Raw genomic sequence first — 21,515 nt, forward strand, 5'->3', positions numbered from 1 at the left:
CATGTCGACTCTAATTAAAAAATAAAAATTAAAAAATCAGGATTTCTATATACTAATATAGAGTGATCTCTATGATATAATTTAAATGAAATAAGGTAAAGTGCAAAAAGTTAAAAGGTAGTACACTATCTTTTGGGAAAGGTAGGAAATAAAAAATATATATTCTTGTTGGCTTGTATTTATATGCAGGAACACTAGAAGGATACATAAGTAGCTAAAAATAGCTACATATGGGATGAGGAGGAACAGAGTGGATGGAGATGGGGTAACAGGAAGAATTCTCAGTGTTACTTTTACACATATATGATTTTATCATCTATTCAATGAAATAAAACACAAAAAATCAATGGATGATGAAAAAAAAAAAGCAGTGACATAGTGGCAGCATAGACTTTCCAGTTAATTGGACTTATCACCCATAAACTCTCCCAACGGTTTCAATATCTATAAAAGTTAAAAGCAAATAGAGAAGTAGGAATGGCCTCCATACCTTTTGGTCCAGGTAGCCCATCCAATCCTGTGTGTCCTGGAGGACCTGGAGGTCCTGAGAAACCACGATCTCCTTTTGGACCAAGTGTTCCTTTGAAACCTGGGAGTCCTGGAAGACCAGGTGGCCCAGGTAACCCAAATCCTGGTTCTCCCTTGAGCATACACATGACAAAACACAACAAAAACTCTTTGTTAGTGTTGACTGTTTATCATAGAGAATATTAAGCACAAAATACAAGGCAATGATATTCCCTCCCCATGGGTGAGGAAGTAGGGTAATTAATGAAAAGTATTGGTATGTTGAAGAGAACATCTAGAAGGATGGGAAGCAGGGCTTAGTAAGATAAATTAAATGATTTGGACTGGTTTCAGGACAAGAAGGAGATAACTGAGAGAACATGAGATTAAAGAACATAGTGAGGAAATGCGATTATAGACTGAGTACTAGATGATTATATTTAGTTTGACTAAGGATGATAATGGCATTGTGGTTTTGTATAAAATGTACACTTACTTAGAGATGAATACTGAAGTTTTTATAGATGAAATGACACAATTCTTAGATTTGGGTTAGAATACTTCATCAAAGGAAAAAGGAATGGATAAGCAAATATGATGAAATCTTGATAATTTGGAATCTGAGTGATGGATATATGAAAAAGTTCATTGTAATATTCCTTTTTCTTTTGTGTTCATTTGAAAAAGTTCATAATATAATAAAAACAATCAATAAAGAAGTAGTTTCTCATGACAGTTGGGGCCATGATCAATTGTTCTTCCCATGGAAAGGAAGTAGTAATGATGAAAACGCAGGAAGTTTAAATTAAGCACAGAGAAAATATAGGGACAATCAGGATACCATAGCAGTTTTCTGACCGAGGAAAATTTTAAATTAGCTAAGATATAATAAAAAGAATGGAAAGTAACTCATTATTATTATTGTTATTATTATTATTATATTATTATTATTATTATTACTACTATAATTTTTGATGTTGCTATTGTCATTATTTTGGAGTACTAAATACCACACCAGCAGTAGTGATTTACATTATGTATTTGAGATGGAATTGGGACAGAGGGACAGAATGGAAAGTTCTTGACATGATATTCAACACCATTTCTAGCAATCATTACACACAGGCATAGACAGAGATTAAATGGGATGGCAATACTACAGAGAAGCAAAGGAGGAGTTAATGATTTAATTCTTTCATTGATAATCTCATCAAATAATTGGTCATTTTAAAATGGGTTCAGGAACTATTTTTGCTTCAAATATGACCTCTTGGACTATTAAAGATTGTTTTGGATTAAATATTTTTCAATTAAAATATAATCAGTTAAGTTTTATCTATATAGTGAAGACTTAGGATGATATCTAAGTCAAAATAGAGAGCTAGGGCTAAGGAAGGTAGGGGGAATAGAAAAGGTGGAAAGAATAAATTAACATGTCCCAGACCTTTGGTCCTGGAAAGCCTGGTGGCCCTGGAGGGCCTTCTGGACCCATTCTTCCAGGTGTTCCAGGTGCTCCTGGAGGTCCTGGAATTCCAGGAAAACCTGTAAAATGATCAGTCATTTTTAAATCTCCAAATAGAAGACACTTTAGAAAGGCACCCAAACTCCCAAACCCACGTTTTCACCCTATCCAATCATGCTTAGTGACTATAGTAAGATGTTAAAACCATAATGACATTTTAGATGACTACTTAGGTTCAAGCCTTACAGCTACTTGATAATCCTTCTCAATCACCTATGGTTCTATCATTTTCATATAGGGCTAATGTGTATAGAAGATATGCTCTTCTAAAGGAAAATGAGAGCTATTACTTATGAGATAAAACTGAATATATGGAGCGAATCTCACACAAAAACAGAAAATCTTTTCTTCTGCTTACATCTGGATATAGTATAATAAAAGACCTACCATATAATTCTGAAAAAACAATTGTGGATATTACACACACACACACACACACACACACATAAAATCAAATTTGAATCTTTTGAAGTCATTAAGTGAAAATGAGTAAAGATATGTTTAGCACTTTTCTCAAACCAATGCACATTCTTGTCATTCATGAGAAAGTTTTGTGAGAAATAAAGCAACAGCTTTTAAAAATTTCAGTAAATCAAAAGAATATGATTTAGGATAAAACGTTATTTGGATGCATGTATGCAATCAATCTGTTTAATAGAATCCATTCACTTAACAGATATCTATTGAGTGCTTACTAAGGTCCAAGAACTGTTCTAAGCCCTGGCACTATAACAGTGAACACAAAAGTCAATAATCACTGTGATTTTTAAAGCTTATATATGACTTTTACATATCTATAATTTAGATATTTTCTTGTCTGGACTATTTTAAAGACAATGAAATTATAATGCATGCACGCTGTGATTTTTCATTGATATTCTTTACAGTACATAGAAAATAGGTACGATAAATATATTTTATTTGCCGAGTGAACTATATCAAAGAATAATGTCATACTAAAAAGCTAACATGCCCTGCCTGCTACTCAGCCCTACATACCTTTGGGACCAGGTGGTCCAGGAAGCCCAATTCCAGGGATACCTGGTTCTCCTTTGCTACCCGGTATTCCTGGCAAGCCTGGCTGTCCTGGGAGTCCAGGGTCACCTAAGGAAAAGCAACAGTTTTTTGAAAGGGAAACTTTCAAAGAAAGAAGACAATAAGTGTTAAAGACATAGTCAAATAAATTCCTCACATACCTGGAAGACCTACTTCACCATCTCTCCCTGGGATACCAGGCAGGCCAGGTTTCCCTGGCTGGGTTATGGTCTGACCTGGATCACCTTTAGGACCTAAGAACAAAAAAGAATCATAGTGAATAAGTGTTCACTTGACTAAGATCTCTTTGAATTAAAGACAAAAATGTGTATAATCTTTGAAACTGCAAACTAACAAAAATCTACAAGAAAAACAATTTCATATTATACATTCAAGAAAGATACCAAACAGAAGGATGAGATTTCAAAAAGAAAAAGTACATGACAGTTTTAAGAGCTTCCATGATTGAAGATGGACTTATAAAAAACATTTTTTAAATGTAGGTCAAAAGAACCTAAAAAATAGAACTGTAGTAAACAAGGAAAATACTTCTTTTTGGTAAACTAATGGTACCTTAAGGTTTTATGTGTGCAAAGTCAAAGTACATCCACTTCTCATCGATTGAAATAGAAACTTGAAATAAGCTCAGGACAAAGAAGGATTTCTTAAACGTGACGAAAAAAAGCACTAACCATGACAGAAAAGTCTGATAAATTTGATTACATTCTAATTAATTCCTGTTTATTAAGGACACCATACAGAGAGTGAAAATGGCAAGACATAGTAAGCGACAGTTTTACAAAATAAATAGCTAACAAAGAACTAATACACAGAATATATGTAACATATAAATCCTCTAAATCAATAAGAAAAAGAAACAATCTAATACAAAAAAAATGGTTGAAATACTTGACTAGGCATTTTATAAAAGAAAATTCGAATTGTCAATAAACATATGAAAAGGTGCTAAAATTTAATATAATCAGATAAATGCAAAATAAAACTGCCATGAGATATGTCACACTCATCAGACTGGAAAAAATATGCAAGTCTGATAATACAAGATGTTTATGAGGATATAAAATAAAAAGAAATCTACAATACTGCTGGTAGAATTATAAATTGGTATAATTGCTCTGGAAATAGTTTGGAATTATCTAGTAAAGCTTAAGATGCATTTATTAAAAAATATTAATCTTAAATATATAACCTAGCCCAGGGACTGGCATTTTTTTTTCTGTAAAGGACTAGATAGGAAATACTTTAGGTTTTGTGGGCCATATGCTCTCTCTCACAACTACTCAATTCTGTAGTTGTAATGCAAAAGCAACCACAGACAATAGTGAATGGGTTTGGATATGTTCAAATAAAACTTTCATTTTATAGCAAGTGGTGAGCCAGTTTTAATTCATGGGCTACGGTTTGCCGATCCTTTCTGCAGACAAGGGTGTGCACATGTACACCAAGATATATTCAAGAATGTACATAGAAGCATTATTCATAATAGGTCTGTATTATAAAATACTCAACTGCCATTAACATTAGAATGGATAAATCAACTGTGATATACACACAAGCACATATATACACACAGTGGGATACTAAACAGCAAGGAAAATAAATGTACTATAGCTATACAAAAGTTAACATAAAGAACATTACATTATGATTCCATTAATATGAGGTTCAAAAATAAGCTTAATTACAGTATTTTGTTTAGGAATGCACATCTAGGTGATAATACTAGGAGGTAAGTGGGAGGAGATTATGCAAAAGTCAGGAGAGTGGTTGCTTTTTAAGAAATGGTAGGGGATTAAGATCAGGAAAGAATAGAGAGGAAGATGGGGGTTTCTAGGAGGTTGGCAATGTCCTGTTTCTTGATGTGTGTGGTAGTTACATGGGTATTTACAATATAATTATTTGTTCAATGAAGTATTACGTATCATTTACTTCAAAACAATAAAAACAATGAAGATATTTAGAAAAAACTTAAAGAGAAACTCCTCCTTTACACACACACACACACACACACACACACACACACACACACACACACACAGTGTTCCCTTGCTAAGGAGCTCTGAAAAGCCCAAAATATAAATGTCCAGGGAAACATATCTTTCATGTAGGAAAGCCAAGAATGGCCAAAGATAATATATTTCTGTTTTTGAGTACCAAATAAAAAACAAAACAACTGTCGTACACTCACCTGGTATTCCTGGCTGGCCTGGATTTCCTGCCACACCTTGTATGCCTTTTTCACCTACTGGGCCTGGAGGGCCAACACCAAGAGGGCCCATAGGCCCCCTATTCCCTGGGAGACCTGGCAAACCTGGGTTCCCAGGGGGACCTCTTTCACCCTTAAAAGCAATTCCGCCCTGAAAAGGGAAAAGTTTAATAGAGAAACATATAGATATAAGAGATCTCTATAGGTTCGTATTACTGAATACAACTAGAGAAATGATATCGCCATAAATAGTGGTGCTCCTTAAAAAGTGTATAAGTGTGTGTTATTATGGGACGGTATGTGATCTCGCCACTTAGTCATTCATTCCTTCAACAAGTATTTTTGAGTTCCTACTGTGTGCCAGGTGCTGGCGATACAAAGAATAAAAATAGATTAAAAAACTCTGCCTTCATGAAGCTTACATTCTAGTAGAAGTCAAGAAATTTACAGTCTAGCTAATATTTTATATATCACTTTCCATCTAAATACCCTGGGCTGTGTATTGTGCACAAAATAAGACATTCATTGTGTTCAATCTTTAGGCTCTGTGGAACACTTAACATGGCCATCTATTCACACTAATCTCTAAACTTAATATACATATAAAAACCAAATTTGACTTCTGCCATTAGGTCTAAATAAACCCAGGATATATGGGGTAAGAGAAGGGGAACCTGCCAATGACCCATAAGCATTTTAACCTTCCTGCCCAGCTGTTTTAGCCAATATTACTCAATATAGTAATGGGTTAAAAAGAAATTTATAAAACAACTATGAGAAAAGAGCGGTAAAGAAACCCTACATAGTTCATAATAATGTACCATTTCTATACATTAATCACATTTCTATACATTAATCAATTGGATGTTCATCTCAGTACCAGGCACATCTTAGGAAACATCCCTAAGTAACAATTTGACATCACAAAATCAAGAATATCAAACCAACTCACAGGTTCTCCTTTGGGGCCAGGAAGCCCTGGCAATCCATCCTGTCCAGGGGTGCCAGGTAAACCAGGGAGTCCTGGAGCTCCAGGGAAACCAAACTCTCCTTTGTCACCCTTCATTCCTGGAAAAGTCAGGATGTCACCAGGTTCACCTTTAGGTCCAGGAAAGCCTGGAGCACCTGGAGCTCCTGGTATGCCCTAAAGAGGGGAAAATAAAGAAGAGGGCAAAAAATAAAGAGAAATCAGTTTATTTTTTAAAAATATTTTCTCTCCAGTATATCCCATTAACTCACCCAAAAACATTTAGTTTACAAAGCTATGAATCGAGTGAGCCATGTGATTAAAAGAGAATCAAGGAATCAGATAAGTCATAAAATAATAAGAAAACTAAATTTATATATATCCATGAGTGAAAATCAAAGTGTAAATGTCTGTCTTCTACTTCTTTTGTTCTATAATAAACTCAAAACTTACTGTTAATCCTTTGGGACCAGTTGCACCAGTGTTTCCTTTTTCACCCTTCTGGCCAGGAAAACCAAGAGATCCTAACACACACACACACACACACAAATAAAGTGAGCTTTGAGCTTGAACTCATGACAAAGCATATAAAAATCAGCAAGTCAGGAAATCAAGTTTTAAAATAACAATCCCATTCGTTCCCATTTAACAGGTCATATTTTTATTTTCCAATTTTATGCTCTCAAAATGAAGAAATCATTCTTTCTTTTAGGTAAATCTAACATTTCATGTTACATACAATATTGTATCCTTAGGTATTTCCGACTCCAAAGCTTCTTAAGAGTTCACAGCTACAAAGTACTATGCACAGAGGTACTCAGGCTCCTTTAACTATCTCATTGCCAAGGAGAGAAGGTGATAAGGACCAAATTTGCATATCTTTCATTGTTCTGACTTAAACAATTTTCGTATGTCCCTACCAGTCATTTCTTTGGTTTGTTACTCCTTAAAATTTGGTTTAAAGAAATGTTTGGTATTCAAAGGCTAGAGAAAATATTACTAAATCAGTCGTTCCCAAAATGGGCCCCCGAACCAGCTGTATCAGCATCATGCGAGTACTGGTTAGAAATGCTAACTCTTGAGCCTTCGCCCCAGATTTACTGAACTGGAAACTTTGCAGGTGGGACCCAGCAACCTGGACAAGCCATACAAGTAATTCTGATGCACTCCCAAGTTTGAGAACAGCTATACTGGAGGTACAAGGCTAGATTATTAATTTCCAGTGGCAGCCATAAAAGACTTGCTAAAAATCTATTTCCAGGTGCCAAATGAATTGGTTTCCTTGGCAAACACACTAGACAGAAAGGTAAGAGATCTGGTGTCTATTCTCTGGCCTAACACAGTCATAAAGTGTGACTTCAAGAGAATATAATATTGAGATATCCCAAGAGGCAGTTGAGTAAAAGATTTGTTGGTCTGATGGATAACAAATAGGATTCTGATTGGAAAAAGGGAGGATAAGTTATGCATAGAAAGAGGAATATCTGGCAGCTGGTTACCAAATTCCATTAGAAGTTCCTTAATGACAACATGTGATACATGCCTAATGATGAGAAACTCTGCCACTGGAAACTATACTCAGGGGCCAGGTATTATGAACTTTTGCCCCAATTTTCTGAAAGAAAGAAGTCTGACTCTGCATAAGTTATTTTTGTCACCATACAGTAAATAGGGAAGATATTTTTTCCTGGAATACTATTGTTAAAATTCTTTAATAGATAATGTTGGTATCTTCAGGTATTAGAAACAAGAGCATAATTTATTTCACAGCAGATAGAGGCATTTCATATTTAATTATTTACAGATATGAGTGACTAGCTATAAAATGAGAAGTTGACATCATTTTAAAACTATAAGCTCACTAAAAGCTAGCCAAGACATATTTTAAAAGGTTGCCCAGAGGCAGGATGTTTTACCTGGAGGACCCGGAAGACCTGGTAAACCACGTTGACCTGGAGGCCCTGAAATACCAGTTCCAATACAGTTGAAGCAGGTGTCACCTTTGTCACCTAGAGAAAACCATAAGAAAAAAAAATATTTTACTTGTCTACCTTCTTTAGATAGATTCTAAAGAAGTTGGCACGAAGGGATAACATTCCTACCTAACAGTGTTATTAGAGAAGTCTACAACTAGAATCAATTCATTCGATAAGTATTTACTGAGCACCCACTGTATACCAAACACTGTTCTAGGTGCTTGTGATACATTGTTAAACAAATCAGACAAAAATCTATGTCTTCACAGTGCTCACATTCTACCAGTGGAAAGTAATAATAAACAATGAAGGTAACAAATTATTAAATTATATATGTACATATATACATATATATCAAAAGGAGTTATGTTTATAGGAAAAATATGGAGCTGGGTAAATGGGGTTGGATATGCTAGGGATGAGCGGCAGTTTGAAATTTTATATAGAGTGGTCAGGATAGACTTCATTGAGAAGATGATAGATAATAAAAAACTTTAAGGATGTGGCATGTGCACAATAAGTGTAGAGTATTCCAGGCAAAACGAATAGCCAAGTTTGGCATATACAAGGAACATCAAGAAAACCAGATTTCTAAGTAGAGCAAGAAAGGAGAACCAGGTCAGACAGTTAACAGGTTATGATGAGTGGCATATCATAAAACATCACCTAGGCCACCGTAAAGACTGTAGCTTTTACTGTGAGTGAAATGAGAATCTAATAGAAGAATTTAAACAGAAAAGCAAAATGATATAACTTAAGTTTAAAAGGATGATTCTGGCTGCTATGTTAAGAATAAAATCTAAGTGCAAGGATGGAAATAGGGTACCATTTAAGTGGCTACCGCTGCAGTGATCTAGGAGGGATGGAAACTCGTTCCAGAGTGACAGCAATTAACATGAGAATTGGTTAGATTCTGAACATATTTTAATGTAAAACCAATGAGATTTTCTCATGGATCACATATACAACATAAAAGAAGAGGGGAATCAGGGATGACTCCGAGTTTTTTAGCCTAAGCAACCAGAAGGCTAGCATGGCCTGCTTTTAAGAAAGAAGGGAAAGATGTTACTGGAAAAATTATGCGGAAGGAGGTAGTAGAAATAGGACTTCAACTTGATCAGGATGTGAAGTTTAAAATGTTAAGTAGACAGTTGGATATACTAATCTAGAGGAAAAGGCTTACATCTAGACAGGAGAGATAAATTTGGAAGTCACTGGCAAGTAGATGGTATTTAAAGTCATAAGACAATGAATTAGTTTAGAAGAGAAGAGGAACAAGGGCTTATCTCTGGGGCATTCCAAAATTAAAAACTGGATAGATAATTGTAGAATACATATGGAAGTACAAAGTAAGCCAAGACTTACTATAAAGTTACAATAATTTAGACAGTCTGGCATTGGCACAAGGAGAAAAAATAAAACAATGAAATAAAATAGAGATTAGAAAAAGACTCGCACATATAAGGTTTACAACAAAAATGCTAATGCAATTCAGTAGGAAATTGATGGTCTTTCATACTATAGTACTGAATCAACTGGATATCCATGTGGGGAGAAAAATAAACTTTGATCTCTCTTTTAAATTATACTCAAAAATTAATTGAAGATAAATCAAAGATCAAAACATGAAAGGCAAATAGTAAGATTGCTAGAAGAAAACAAGAATATTGTCAGGTCCTTAGGGTAAGCAAATATTCTAAAACAGGACATAAATAGCACTAACAATAAAAAAAGAATTAATAATTGAATTTATTTTAATTAATAACTTCTGTTCAAGGAAAGACGAGTAAAAAAGTAAGTTAAACAATTGGAGAAGACAGCTGTGATGCACATATCCAACAACCCAATTAAAAATAGGAAAAAGGCAAGTTGCAAACAAAATATACAAACTCTAAGGAAAGAGGCTCAGCATCAATAAGTTATCAAGGAAATGGAAACTAAAACCACTTTGGAAAATGGGTTGGTGCTATCTATGGAAACAAAACCTATACCTACCCTATAATCCAGCAATTACATTCCCAGGTATATATACAACAGAAATGAATGCTTATATCCTACAAAAAGTATGTATATGAATGTTCGTAGTAGCTTTACTCATAATAGCCCCAGATCAAATGTCTGTTAAAATTAGAAAGGATATTTAGGTATATTTGTCCAACAAAATACTAAAGAACAGTGAAAAACAAACTACTGTAAACAAAAAAACCTGGCTATATCTCATAGATATAAAATTAAGCAAAAGAAACCAGACACAAAAATGCCCATATTGTATGATTCTATTTACACATAGTTCAAGATTAGGCAAACTAATTTATAATAGAGGATAAAATAGTGGTTACCTTTTAGAGTGGTGACTAGAGAGCATAAGAGAGTCGTCTAGAGTCCTGGAAAAGTTCTATATTTTGATTTAGATGGTAGTTACACAGAAGATTATACATAGAGGTATTTATAGATAGGCAGAAAGATAGATGGATGATAGGAGACAAATTATATATTTCATACATACACAGGAGGCTCTCAAATAATGTCATTTCATTCATTGTCATTTTGTTATAAAATTGATGAGATGCCATAGGAAATTAACTCTTGTTTATATTAATCAGCCCATGGTAAAACTGGTTTCATTATACATTGTTTAACTTGAAATTGCAGACCCTATCAATGATGTTAAGTGAGGATTGTGTGTGTGTGTGTGTGTGTGTGTGTGTGTGTGTGTGTGTGTGTGTGTGTGTGAAATATTCCAAGGAGGTATGAAGGAAACAAGACCTGTAACGTACTGCAACCAAGTGAGGAAGTGTTTGAAGAATGGAAAGATCAAATGAAAAAGGATGGAGACTTGACATTTGGATTAGCAGGGTATAGGCTGCTGGTGACTTTGACAAAAGCAGCATCTATGGAGTGGTGTGATGGGAGGCAGTAAAATCCTGATTGGAGTATGTTTAAAAGAAAATGAGAGAAGAGTATATAGAGATAGTAGAAAAGTCTTGAGTTTTGCTGTAAATTGGAGCAGAGGAATACAGCAGTATCTGGCGGGGGAAGTGGGATCATGATAAGGTATTTTTAGATTGGTGAAAAAGGCACATCTGTATATTCCTGAGAATGACCCAGTAAAAGTGAAAAATTGATGATGTGAGAAAGGCAAGAATTTGTGGAATAAAATCCTGAGGGGAAATAGGAGGGACTGGAATCTATTGTACAAATACAAGAATTCGCTTTAGATAAGAGTATTAACAATAATAGGCAGGGAGGCAGAAGATGTAGGCACAGATGCACGTAGGTGGGTAAACATTATGATGGCAATCTATAAAAGTTCTCTTATTATTGCTTCAATTGGTCAGTGAAGGAGAAATGGAAGTGAGAATCTTAAAATGAGAATAGAAGAGGAAGTGTTAGAAGTATGAATGGAGAAGAGAAGGTACAGGCTCAGAAGAGATGGTAACTTGAAATTACCAGGGCTATGTTTTTGTTCTGAGTACAACAGTGAGTGGAGGGTAAAGAAGTCAAAGGTTTATGCATGGGACTGACTACAATGGTTGATCATAAATTTAACCTAGGTTAAGAGGGAGAAAAAACACCAAAAGTTTGAGAGAGAGTCTGATTGAGGTCTCATTGAGGCTGAAGTACTGTAGGAGTTAGGTTATTAGAGGTAGTAACCTAAAAAGATAGAAGACAGTGGTCAGAAAATGGGACTCATGAAATCAAGAGCATGGAAGTTTGTACTACTGGTAATGGAAGGTCTTGGGATATGACCATGAGAGTAAGTGGCTAAAGGAGAGTGGAGGATATAAAGAATTTTGCTGATGATTTGAAAGAATGAAGGAAAAAGTATGGGGATCAAACCTTTCTCTCCTTGTTCTCCTTGGAGTCCTCTGTCACCTGGAGATCCTGGAGGGCCTGGAGGGCCTGCTTCACATATCTTATCACCTGAGATAAGATAAAGAAAGGATAGCAAGCTAACTGTGAAATATCCAGAAGACTAAAAAAAAGGAAGCCTGACAAGCTAGAAAAAAAAGACCTATTTTCAGTTACTTCCCCACAGTAATACAACTATCTATAAGCAAAAGAAAGATATAATACTGGTGATAATTTGAAGAGCAAATTTAAACTTCAAAGAATCACTAAAAATCAAAAATAGAAGGTGCAGTAGAAACTCTTACATATCGGAAATGCAAAGAACGATGCCAACCTTCAGCTAGATTCACTTATAAATGAAAACAAAATAAAAATGATAGAACTTAATAAAAGAAAAATATAGCTTACTAGGAGGGATTTGAGGGCCTGGAGGGCCAGGAGGCCCTGGAAGTCCAGGAGACCCCTGCTGTCCATCAAGTCCAGGAGATCCAGGAATGGAAATTCCTGGTGGACCTTCATCACCTTTTTGGCCCCTTTCTCCAGGAAAGCCAGGGGGGCCAGGGGGACCCATAACAGCAGTCCCTAAGGAAAACAAAAACATTAAGGTGATCAAAATTCTCTTATTTTAGAGACAGTACTTTGGTTCTCAATGAGACATTAAGTAATGATAAGATCTTCCTTTAATGTATAATGCCAGTTATGTTCTTATTGTTTTCTATGAGAATCAATATCTGGAAAAAGGAAAAAAAATATTTGAAAAGTTTCAAATACTGTAAGTACCAGTCTGAGTGTAAGAAAGAATAATTTAAGGTAACTTTATTACTTTTAGAATGTACTAATAACTCTCTACCCACACTTCTTTGACACTATTATCTTTTAATCTCAGAAATACTAGAAAGCCTTTAGCAAGAGAAAAAGAGGCATTTCAAAGTTTCCATGTCAGTTTCTGGACACTCTTCTGTGTCACTGTCTATTCCTACACCATTAACACACTTTTTTCATTACTACAGCTCTATAATGTTTTCAAAAGTGATAAGGAAAATATACCCATCTTTGGTCTTTTTAGAAACTATTTTCATTATACTTACAAATTTATTCTTCCAAATAAATTTTAGAAGCGGCTTGTTAGTTTCATTAATGTAATGGCTAGGTGGAGAGCCAAAGGAGAGAAAGAACAATTAGGGGGATCATTTTATGAACTATATAAATGTCTAATCAATGTACTGTATACTTGAAATTAATAATAAAATTTTGAAAAAGCAAGAAAAAATCATTGTAATTTTGAATGAGATTAATTTGAATTTAAAGATTAAATTTTGGTAGAATCACCTATTTATAATATTGAGTTGTCACGTCAAGTAATAATTAAGTATATCTATTTATTTATTTATTCAATTTATATTACTTAATAATATTTTACTAAATTCTGCAAAGAGGTCTTACACATCTTGTGTTGAGTTTATTCATGGGTTAATTTGATTACTATTGTGAATTTTGTTGCTATTACTATTGTTAACTGGATTTTCTTCTTATGTTTAATTTTTAATTGTTGGTGTAGAAGGCAAATTATCTAAGTATGCAATTCATCTGGCCACCTTGCAAACATTCTAAGTTCTGGTAATTTACCAATTTATTATTTTAGGTTTTCTGGGTAGATAATCGTATGGTTGGTGGATAACCAAAATTTATGTTTTTTTTTTTTTGTCCTATCCTTACACCTACCTCTTTTTTTCTTCAGACTTAGTGCACAGGTTGTGATTACTAGTATAAGGAAAAAAAGTATTGGTGACTCTGAGTATCTTTATCTTTTCGACTAGAATGAGAATGTTCATGATGTTTCACCAAAAAGTATGACATTTCCTACAGGGTCTTGTACTTCCTGTTGAAATAGTTTTATCAAGTTAAGGTATTACTTCCCTTTAAATCTTAGTTTAAGAAATTTTCCTTTAAAAATGAATGAATATTGTTTTTATTTTTACTTTTATCAAGTTTTTCCTTTTATTTTGTTTGTGTTGTTTTGTTTCTTGTTATTTTTTCAACTTAGCTTGTTTATTTTTACTATTTCTAATTTTCTGATAAATTAAGGTCACCACTTTGGCTGTATTTAATGAAGTTTGATATGAGTTGTTTAGCATACAGTAATTGCTAAAACAGAAATTTCCATTTCTGTTTCCTCTTTACCTATAGAGTTATTTACAAATTTGCATATTAATAAACAAATGTAAAGATACTTGGTGCTTTTATTTTCATTGTTTTTTTTCTTGTTGATCTAATTAGATTTTTATTTATTAAATGAAAATATTAGCACTCTGTCCTATGCGTTACAAATATTGTCCTTGAATTAGCTTTTGTCTTTTAACTGTTTAATGGTTTTTTTAAGTTTTATTAAAATATAATAGACAATTAGTTGCTCATACTTACGTTGTACAATTCAAAAAATTTTTTTCAATTATAGTTGGCATACTATAAGATATTAGTTTCATTTGTACAGAATAGTGATAAGAGATCTATATAACTCACAAAGTGATCACCACACTAAATCTAGTACCCCTCTTTCACATTACATATTTATTACAACATTGGCGACTATTTTCCGTATGCTACACTTTATATCTCCACGACTATTTTTAAATATCCGTTTGTATGTCTTAATCCCTTTGCCCTTTTTCGCCATCCACCCCAACCTCCCACCCATCTACTAGCCCTCAAAATATTTTCTGTATCTATGAGTTTATTTCAGTTTGTGTTGTTGTGGCTGTTTAATTTGTTCTTTAGATTCCACATGTATGTGAAATCATGTGATATTTGTCTTTCTCTATCTGACTTCTTTCAGTGCAATACCCTCTAGGTCCATCAAGGCAGTATCTTTTTCTATCCCTTCCTTTTAGACTGTGTGTGTCTTTTAATCTGAATTGAGTCATTTGTAGGCAGAATATGTAGGGGTCTTGTTTTCTTATCCATTCGGCCACTCTATATTTTGTTTGGGGCAGTTGATTCTTTTCCATTGGAGGAACTTGTTGATAGGAATGTAGTTATTACCATTCTTTATTCATGTTTTTGATAAATGCGTTTTTCTTTTCCTTTTTTTATTATTATTTATGCTTACAGCACCTGGTCTTCTTAGGTGGTCTCCCATCCAAGTACTAACCAGGTCCTACCGTGCTTAGCTTCTGAGATCAAACAATGGGCTTGTTCAGGGTGGTATGGCTGTAGACCATAGGCCGTGGCTCTACTGGGGCGCAAACTCAGGACCTTCTGTGTGTAAAGAAGACGTGCTAACTGCTACACTATGGAACCATGTCCAATGTTTTTTCTTCTTAAAGAAGTTCCTACAACACTTCTTGTAACACTGGCTTGGTGTTGATAAATTTCTTTAGCTTATTTTTTTTCTGGAAAGCACTTTATCCGTCCTTTAACTCTAAATGATAGCTTTGCTGGATAAAGAAGTCTTGGTTGTAGATCCTGGGTCTTCATCCTGTGGAATATTTTTTGTCAAGATAAAGTATTCTTGGTTGTAGATCCTAGGTTTTCATCATGTTGAATATTTTGTGCCAAGACCTTCTGTCTTGCATAGTTTCTTTTGAGAAATCAGCTGCTGGTCTTATGTGCTCTCTTGTAGGTAACTAACTGCTTTTCTCTTGCTGCTTTTAAGATTCTCTCATTGTGTTTATTTATATTTTTTGCCTTTTTATTTATTTATTTTATTATTTTTATTTTTTAAAATTATTATTTACTTATTTATTTTTATAATGACAATGGTTAATGAAACCCAATAAGTTTCATCTATACACTTTAACATTAAGACATATAAATATTAACACTGTGTGCTCAATTCCCATAGCTAGATTTCTCTCTGTCACCACATATTTTCCCCCTTTACCCCATCTACATCCTCCTCCCCCCACCCCCTATCCTCTGGTAACCACTAGTCTATAATCCATGTCCATGTGTCTCTGTTTGTTTGTCCTGTTCATTCGTTGCTTTTAGGTTTATATCCAACATATAAGTGATATAATGTGATTTTCAACTTTTTCTGTCTGGCTGATTTCGCTTAGCATGATTATCTCAAGGTCCATCCATGTTGTCTCAAATGGCAATATTTCATCTCTTCTTATGGCTGAGTAATAATCCACTGTATATATGGACCAGAGCTGCTTTGTCCAATCGTCTATCATAGGGCACTTCAGTTGCTTCCACATCCTGGCCACCGTGAATAATGCTGCTGTGAACATCGGTGTGCAAATATCTTTTCAGATATGGATTTTCAAGAATAACATTACATTGTATATATGTACCACATCTTCTTTATCGAATCAACTATCATAGGACACTTCAGTTGCTTCCACATCCTGGCCACTGTGAATAATGCTGCTGTGAACATCGGTGTGCAAATATCTTTTCATTTATGGGTTTTCACGTCTTTGGGGTAAATACTCAGTAGAAGGAATGCTGGATCATATGGTAGATCAATTCCTAGTTTTTTGAAGAACTTCCATACTGTTTTCCATAGCAGCTGTACCAATTTGCAGTCCCCCCAGAAGTGTATAAGGGTTCCTTATACTCCACATCCTCTCCAACATTTGTTATTATTTGTCCTATTGATAATAGCTGTTCTAACAAGTGTGAGATGGTATCTTGTGATTTCGATTTGCATTTTTTTCCCTAATAGCTAGCGATGTTGAGTATCTTTTCAAATATTTGTTGGCCATTTGTATGTCCTCTAGGGAGAAGTGTCTTTTCAGATCCTCTGCCCATTTTTTGATTGGACCATTTGTTTTTTTTATTATTGAGTTGTATGCGTTCTTCGTATATTTTGGATATTAGGCCCCTATCGGAGGTGTTGCTTGTAAATATATTTTCCCAGTTGGATGGTTCTCTCTTTACCTTGTTGATGATTTCTTTTGCTGAGCAGAAGCTTTTTAGTTTGATGTCCCATTCATTTATTTTAGCTTTTATTTCTCTTGCCTTCAAGGTCAAATTCATAAAATCCTTTTTGAGTCCACTTTCCTTGAGTTTAATTCCTATGTTTTCTTCTATGCACTTTATTGTTTCAGGTCTAATATTCAGATTCTTAATCCATTTTGAGTTAATTTTGGTGTATGGTGATAGATAACAGTCTAGTTTCATTCTTTTGCAGGTGGCTTTCCAGTTTTCCCAGCACCATTTATTGAAGAGGCTTTCCTTTCTCCATTGTATGTTTTTGGCAAAAAAAAAAAAAAAAAAAAGGAAGCCAAGACTATAATAATTTAAGAAATTTATAGGATGCAATTAAGTGTGAAAATATCTGTGTCATAGTGGTACCTGAAGGAATGATAGTAGACTGTTTTCTATAACTACACTCTAAAATTAACTGAAAAATGGATTAAAGACCTGAATATAAGACCTGAAACAATAAATTGCATAGAAGAGAACATAGGAACTTGGGCTTAAAGAGAATTTTATGAATTTGGCCTCAAAGGTATGGGAAGTAAAAGCAAAAATAACGAATAAGAAAACATCGACCCAAAACTTCTGCACAGAAAAAGAAACTATCAACGAGGTAAAGACATGACCATCCAACTGAGAAAATACATTTGCAAGCAACTCCTCCAAAATGGGCCTAATACCCAAATTATACAAAGAAATCATACAACTCGATAACAACAGAAAAACAAAGAATCCAATTAAAAAATGGGCAGAGGACTTGAACAGACACTTCTCATACAAATGGCCAACGAACATATGAAAGGATGCTCAACATCGCTAGCTATTAAGGAAGTGCAAAACAAAACCACAATGAGATATCATCTCACACTTTTTAGAACAGCTATAATCAACAGAACAAGTAATAACAAATGTTGGAGAGGATGGGGAGAAAAGGGAACCCTTATACACTGCTGGTAGGACTGCAAATTGGTATAGCCGCTATGGAAAACTGTATGGAGGTTCCTCAAAAACCTAAGAATTGATCTACCATATGATCCAGCAATTCCTCTACTGGGTATTTACCCCAAGAACTTGAAAACCCATATCCCAAAAAATATTTGTACACCGATGTTCATAGCATTATTCACGGTGCCCAATACATGGAAGCAACCAAAGTGTCCTACAACAGATGATTCGATAAAGAAGATGTGGTACATATATACAATGGAATATTACTCAGCTGTAAGAAGAGATGAAATACTGCCATTTGCAACAACATGGATGGACCTTGAGATAATCATGCTAAGCGAAATAAACCAGACAGAAAAAGTTGAAAACCACATATTACTTATATGAGGGATATTAACCTAAAAGCAACAAACAAAGAGGACAAATAAACAGAAACTTGTGGATATTGATAATAGACTAGCGGTTACCAGAGGGTAGGGAGGAGGGAGAAGGTAGAAGGGGTCAAAGTGGTCTAGTATGTGGTGACAGAAAGAAATCTATCTATGGGAATTGAACACACAATGAAATGTATATAAGCCTTACTATTGAATTGTACACTTGAAACTTACTGGATTTCATCAAGCAATGTCACCATAATAAAAATAATATAAAATAAAAATAAAATAATGGGGAATTATTCAACTGATTTGGCTTTTTTTTTTAAGTACATTTGAGGAATTTGTCTAGAATGTCTGCAGTAAGTGTTGAGAAATTTCTTAAAAAGAACAAACTAATCGAAAACAGACTCAGAACTATAGAGGACAACCTGGAGACAGCCAGAGGGGAGGGGGGTGGGGGTGGGGCTGGCAAAATGGGTGAAAGGTTAAAGAAGTACAAATTAGTACTTGACAGATGGTCACGGGGGATCGAGAGCACGGCATAGGGAATGCAGTTAAGCATTAATGTATTGGCTAGGTGGGGAGTCAGAGGAGAGAAAAAACAATTTTGGAAATTATTTTATAAACTATTAAATGTCTAACCAACGTACTGTATACTTGAAGCTAATAATAAAATAATATTTAAAAAAAGAGTTGAGAAGTTTCTGTCAATTAATAAATACTAATGTCTTCTACTTCCATATTTATCCTAGAAGTAATATGATAATGAATATGTGGATTAGTAAAGATGCTATAAATACAAGGACATTAGTATAGTTCCTTTTACCTGGAGGTCCAGGAAGGCCAGGTAGACCCTGTATTCCAGGAAATCCTCGCTCTCCTTTTTCTCCAGGCAAGCCAGGTAACCCAATATTTCCCTTTTCTCCTATGGTTACACCAGTCCCAGGTCTAGGAATTACCTTTATTATGAAAGGAAAAAAATAAAGGAACTCAAAGAAGTAGCTTGTTCTCCTGAAAATAACCTAGCAGCACATATGATTATAGTGCCATTGTATTCACAGAGTGTTCAGAGGCAAAATCATTAAGACTACTGCGTAGATTATGAGTCACATTCCAGATCATGCCTATCCTTCAACTTATTAGAAACTGCCAAACCAGTAATAATATTACCATTCTCCTAAACTCCAGGTTTACAGAGCTAGAATTATTTTAGATGTTTCTTATTCTAAAATTCATATTAAATTCATTCTAATTATCTAAGCCTGATCATTCTTTATTAAAAATGCCTCTATTTACCCTCTTCTTTCCTGTTGCCACAACTACTATCTTTACCTCACACCTGGACTAACAGAAACACCTCTGAGCTTGTCCCCTTGAATCTAAATCTACTGCATATCCTAGCCATTTTTCTGTGCTTAATGACTAAAAATGTTCACTACTTTTTACTATATCTGATGCTACTTTTAACCCTTGACTCTGTCAAGGTTTCCAATATCTCTCTCACCCCTTTCATCTTCTGTTAATTCCAGCAATAAATTTTTAGGAGTAAGGTGTATCTGATTATAACCACTTCTTGCATTTTGCACATTCTTGTCTTTGCTTTTGAATATACCATTTCAAACATCAATAATGCCTTTCTTTAACCTTTTCCTTTATCAGTCCACACTTATTTCTTCCTCTAAGAATAAAAGCAAGAGAAAGAACTGATCTCTTCTGAGAAGGATTTATTGATTAAAATCAACTAGCTGGAGGTGCCTCGTTAGTGCAGTAGGTAGCGCATCATTCTCATAAAATAAACTAACTGGATCATTGTTTTTCCCTCTATCTTCTTAAAATCTCAGTGTCTAAATGATTTCATATTAAATAATCTAAATATAAAGAAATTAACCTCATAGAGCTATAAAAGTACATAAGCTTTAGATTTAAGAAATTGTCAGTTTAAGGTACAAATCAACACCTACTGGCAAAGTGTTATGTTTCATCCTGGCTCTACTGGATATAAGAAATATTCAGATGAAAGAAAGAGACTAAAAGTTATGGGACTCAGAATTTAGATAGTAGTTCAAAAGGGAAAGTGAACTGTTAGATAAGACTGTACTGTCAAAATTTCTATTTCTTCTTATATTCATTGAAATTTTACCATCTCATTTTATAAAGAAATTATTTCTTAGAGAAATAAAACTGATTTTAAAATGAAAATGGATAAAAATTATCTAAGATTTTCTTTAAGTATATCCTCATTAGATTTAGTAATGTACTAAGTATCAATATCTGAGACTCAATATAGACAAAAAATAATTAAATTAATTTCTGCACATATAGGTTTCGTGGCATTTGCATCTTGCAGCTTCAATGCAGTCTAAATTCAAGAGTCTTATCAAATTTCAGCCAAAGGAAAACCTATTCGTCAAATTGTAGCAATAAAATTATATTCTTAATAAGATTGGAAATACATTTGACTTTAATTTCATGGTGAATACAAACATGACAGATAATCTATAACCCCTATAATTATTCTTTCATAGAGCAGTTTCATACATTTGTTATTAAGAGCCCCTAGACGTACACACTCAGGGAAAAAAAGAGGTGTGACTCAAAGACAATTACAAATTGAGAAAACCTATTAAGGCCAAATATGTCTTTCCCCTGAGCCCTGCAGGGGAACAGACCAATCCCTAGTTCTCCAATGGTTTCTTTTATTGAATCTTTGTAAGCAACACTTGCACCATCTGCTGGTTACTTGAGAAATAATGTGGCAATCATGATGCAAAACAACCCAATGTCATAATTTTGGATCTTTGCTATGGAGAACTAATACACAGGCAGAACAATACAAAAACTTTGCAGTCTACATCACTGAAGGTTTTAGATGTAAAAACTTTTAAGCCAATAAAAGTTGATAATGACTTGGAATTTTGTGTTCTATTAGGAAAGGGTACAGAGTATATAATTAAGGCACAAAAATGAAAATGCATTAATACATTTGATAAATGAAGACTAAAAAAAAATAACTTACAAGTCCAGGAGGGCCAATTGAGCCTATGTCACCTTTTTGGCCCTGTTCGATACAATTTTAAAATAAGTTAATAAAAACATGAAAACATCCATTTCCTCAAAAAACATAATAGATAAACTAAGTTTCATAAAGATCCAGAAATCCATAATAAAATACACTAAA

At 34.2% G+C, this 21,515-nt stretch overlaps 1 protein-coding gene across 6 annotated transcripts in view; it reads right to left on the reverse strand.

The window, feature by feature from the left end:
* Window positions 1–21,515, reverse strand: part of COL4A5 (collagen type IV alpha 5 chain) — a 246,222-nt gene that overhangs the window by 74,453 nt on the left and 150,254 nt on the right. For all 6 annotated transcript variants that reach the window (XM_015591652.2, XM_015591651.2, XM_015591650.2 and 3 more), the window contains exons 18-29: window positions 21,354–21,395; window positions 19,164–19,296; window positions 12,495–12,668; window positions 12,075–12,158; window positions 8,175–8,267; window positions 6,712–6,782; window positions 6,244–6,435; window positions 5,274–5,442; window positions 3,226–3,318; window positions 3,029–3,133; window positions 1,952–2,049; window positions 491–641 (exon numbers count right to left, since the gene is read on the reverse strand). In XM_015591652.2, the coding sequence (XP_015447138.1) occupies window positions 491–641; window positions 1,952–2,049; window positions 3,029–3,133; window positions 3,226–3,318; window positions 5,274–5,442; window positions 6,244–6,435; window positions 6,712–6,782; window positions 8,175–8,267; window positions 12,075–12,158; window positions 12,495–12,668; window positions 19,164–19,296; window positions 21,354–21,395 (1,405 nt within the window). The remainder of the gene's footprint in view (window positions 1–490; window positions 642–1,951; window positions 2,050–3,028; window positions 3,134–3,225; window positions 3,319–5,273; window positions 5,443–6,243; window positions 6,436–6,711; window positions 6,783–8,174; window positions 8,268–12,074; window positions 12,159–12,494; window positions 12,669–19,163; window positions 19,297–21,353; window positions 21,396–21,515) is intronic.

This window comes from Pteropus alecto, unplaced genomic scaffold (assembly GCF_000325575.1).
Source record: "Pteropus alecto unplaced genomic scaffold, ASM32557v1 scaffold246, whole genome shotgun sequence".
NCBI classification, from domain to species: Eukaryota; Metazoa; Chordata; class Mammalia; order Chiroptera; family Pteropodidae; genus Pteropus; species Pteropus alecto.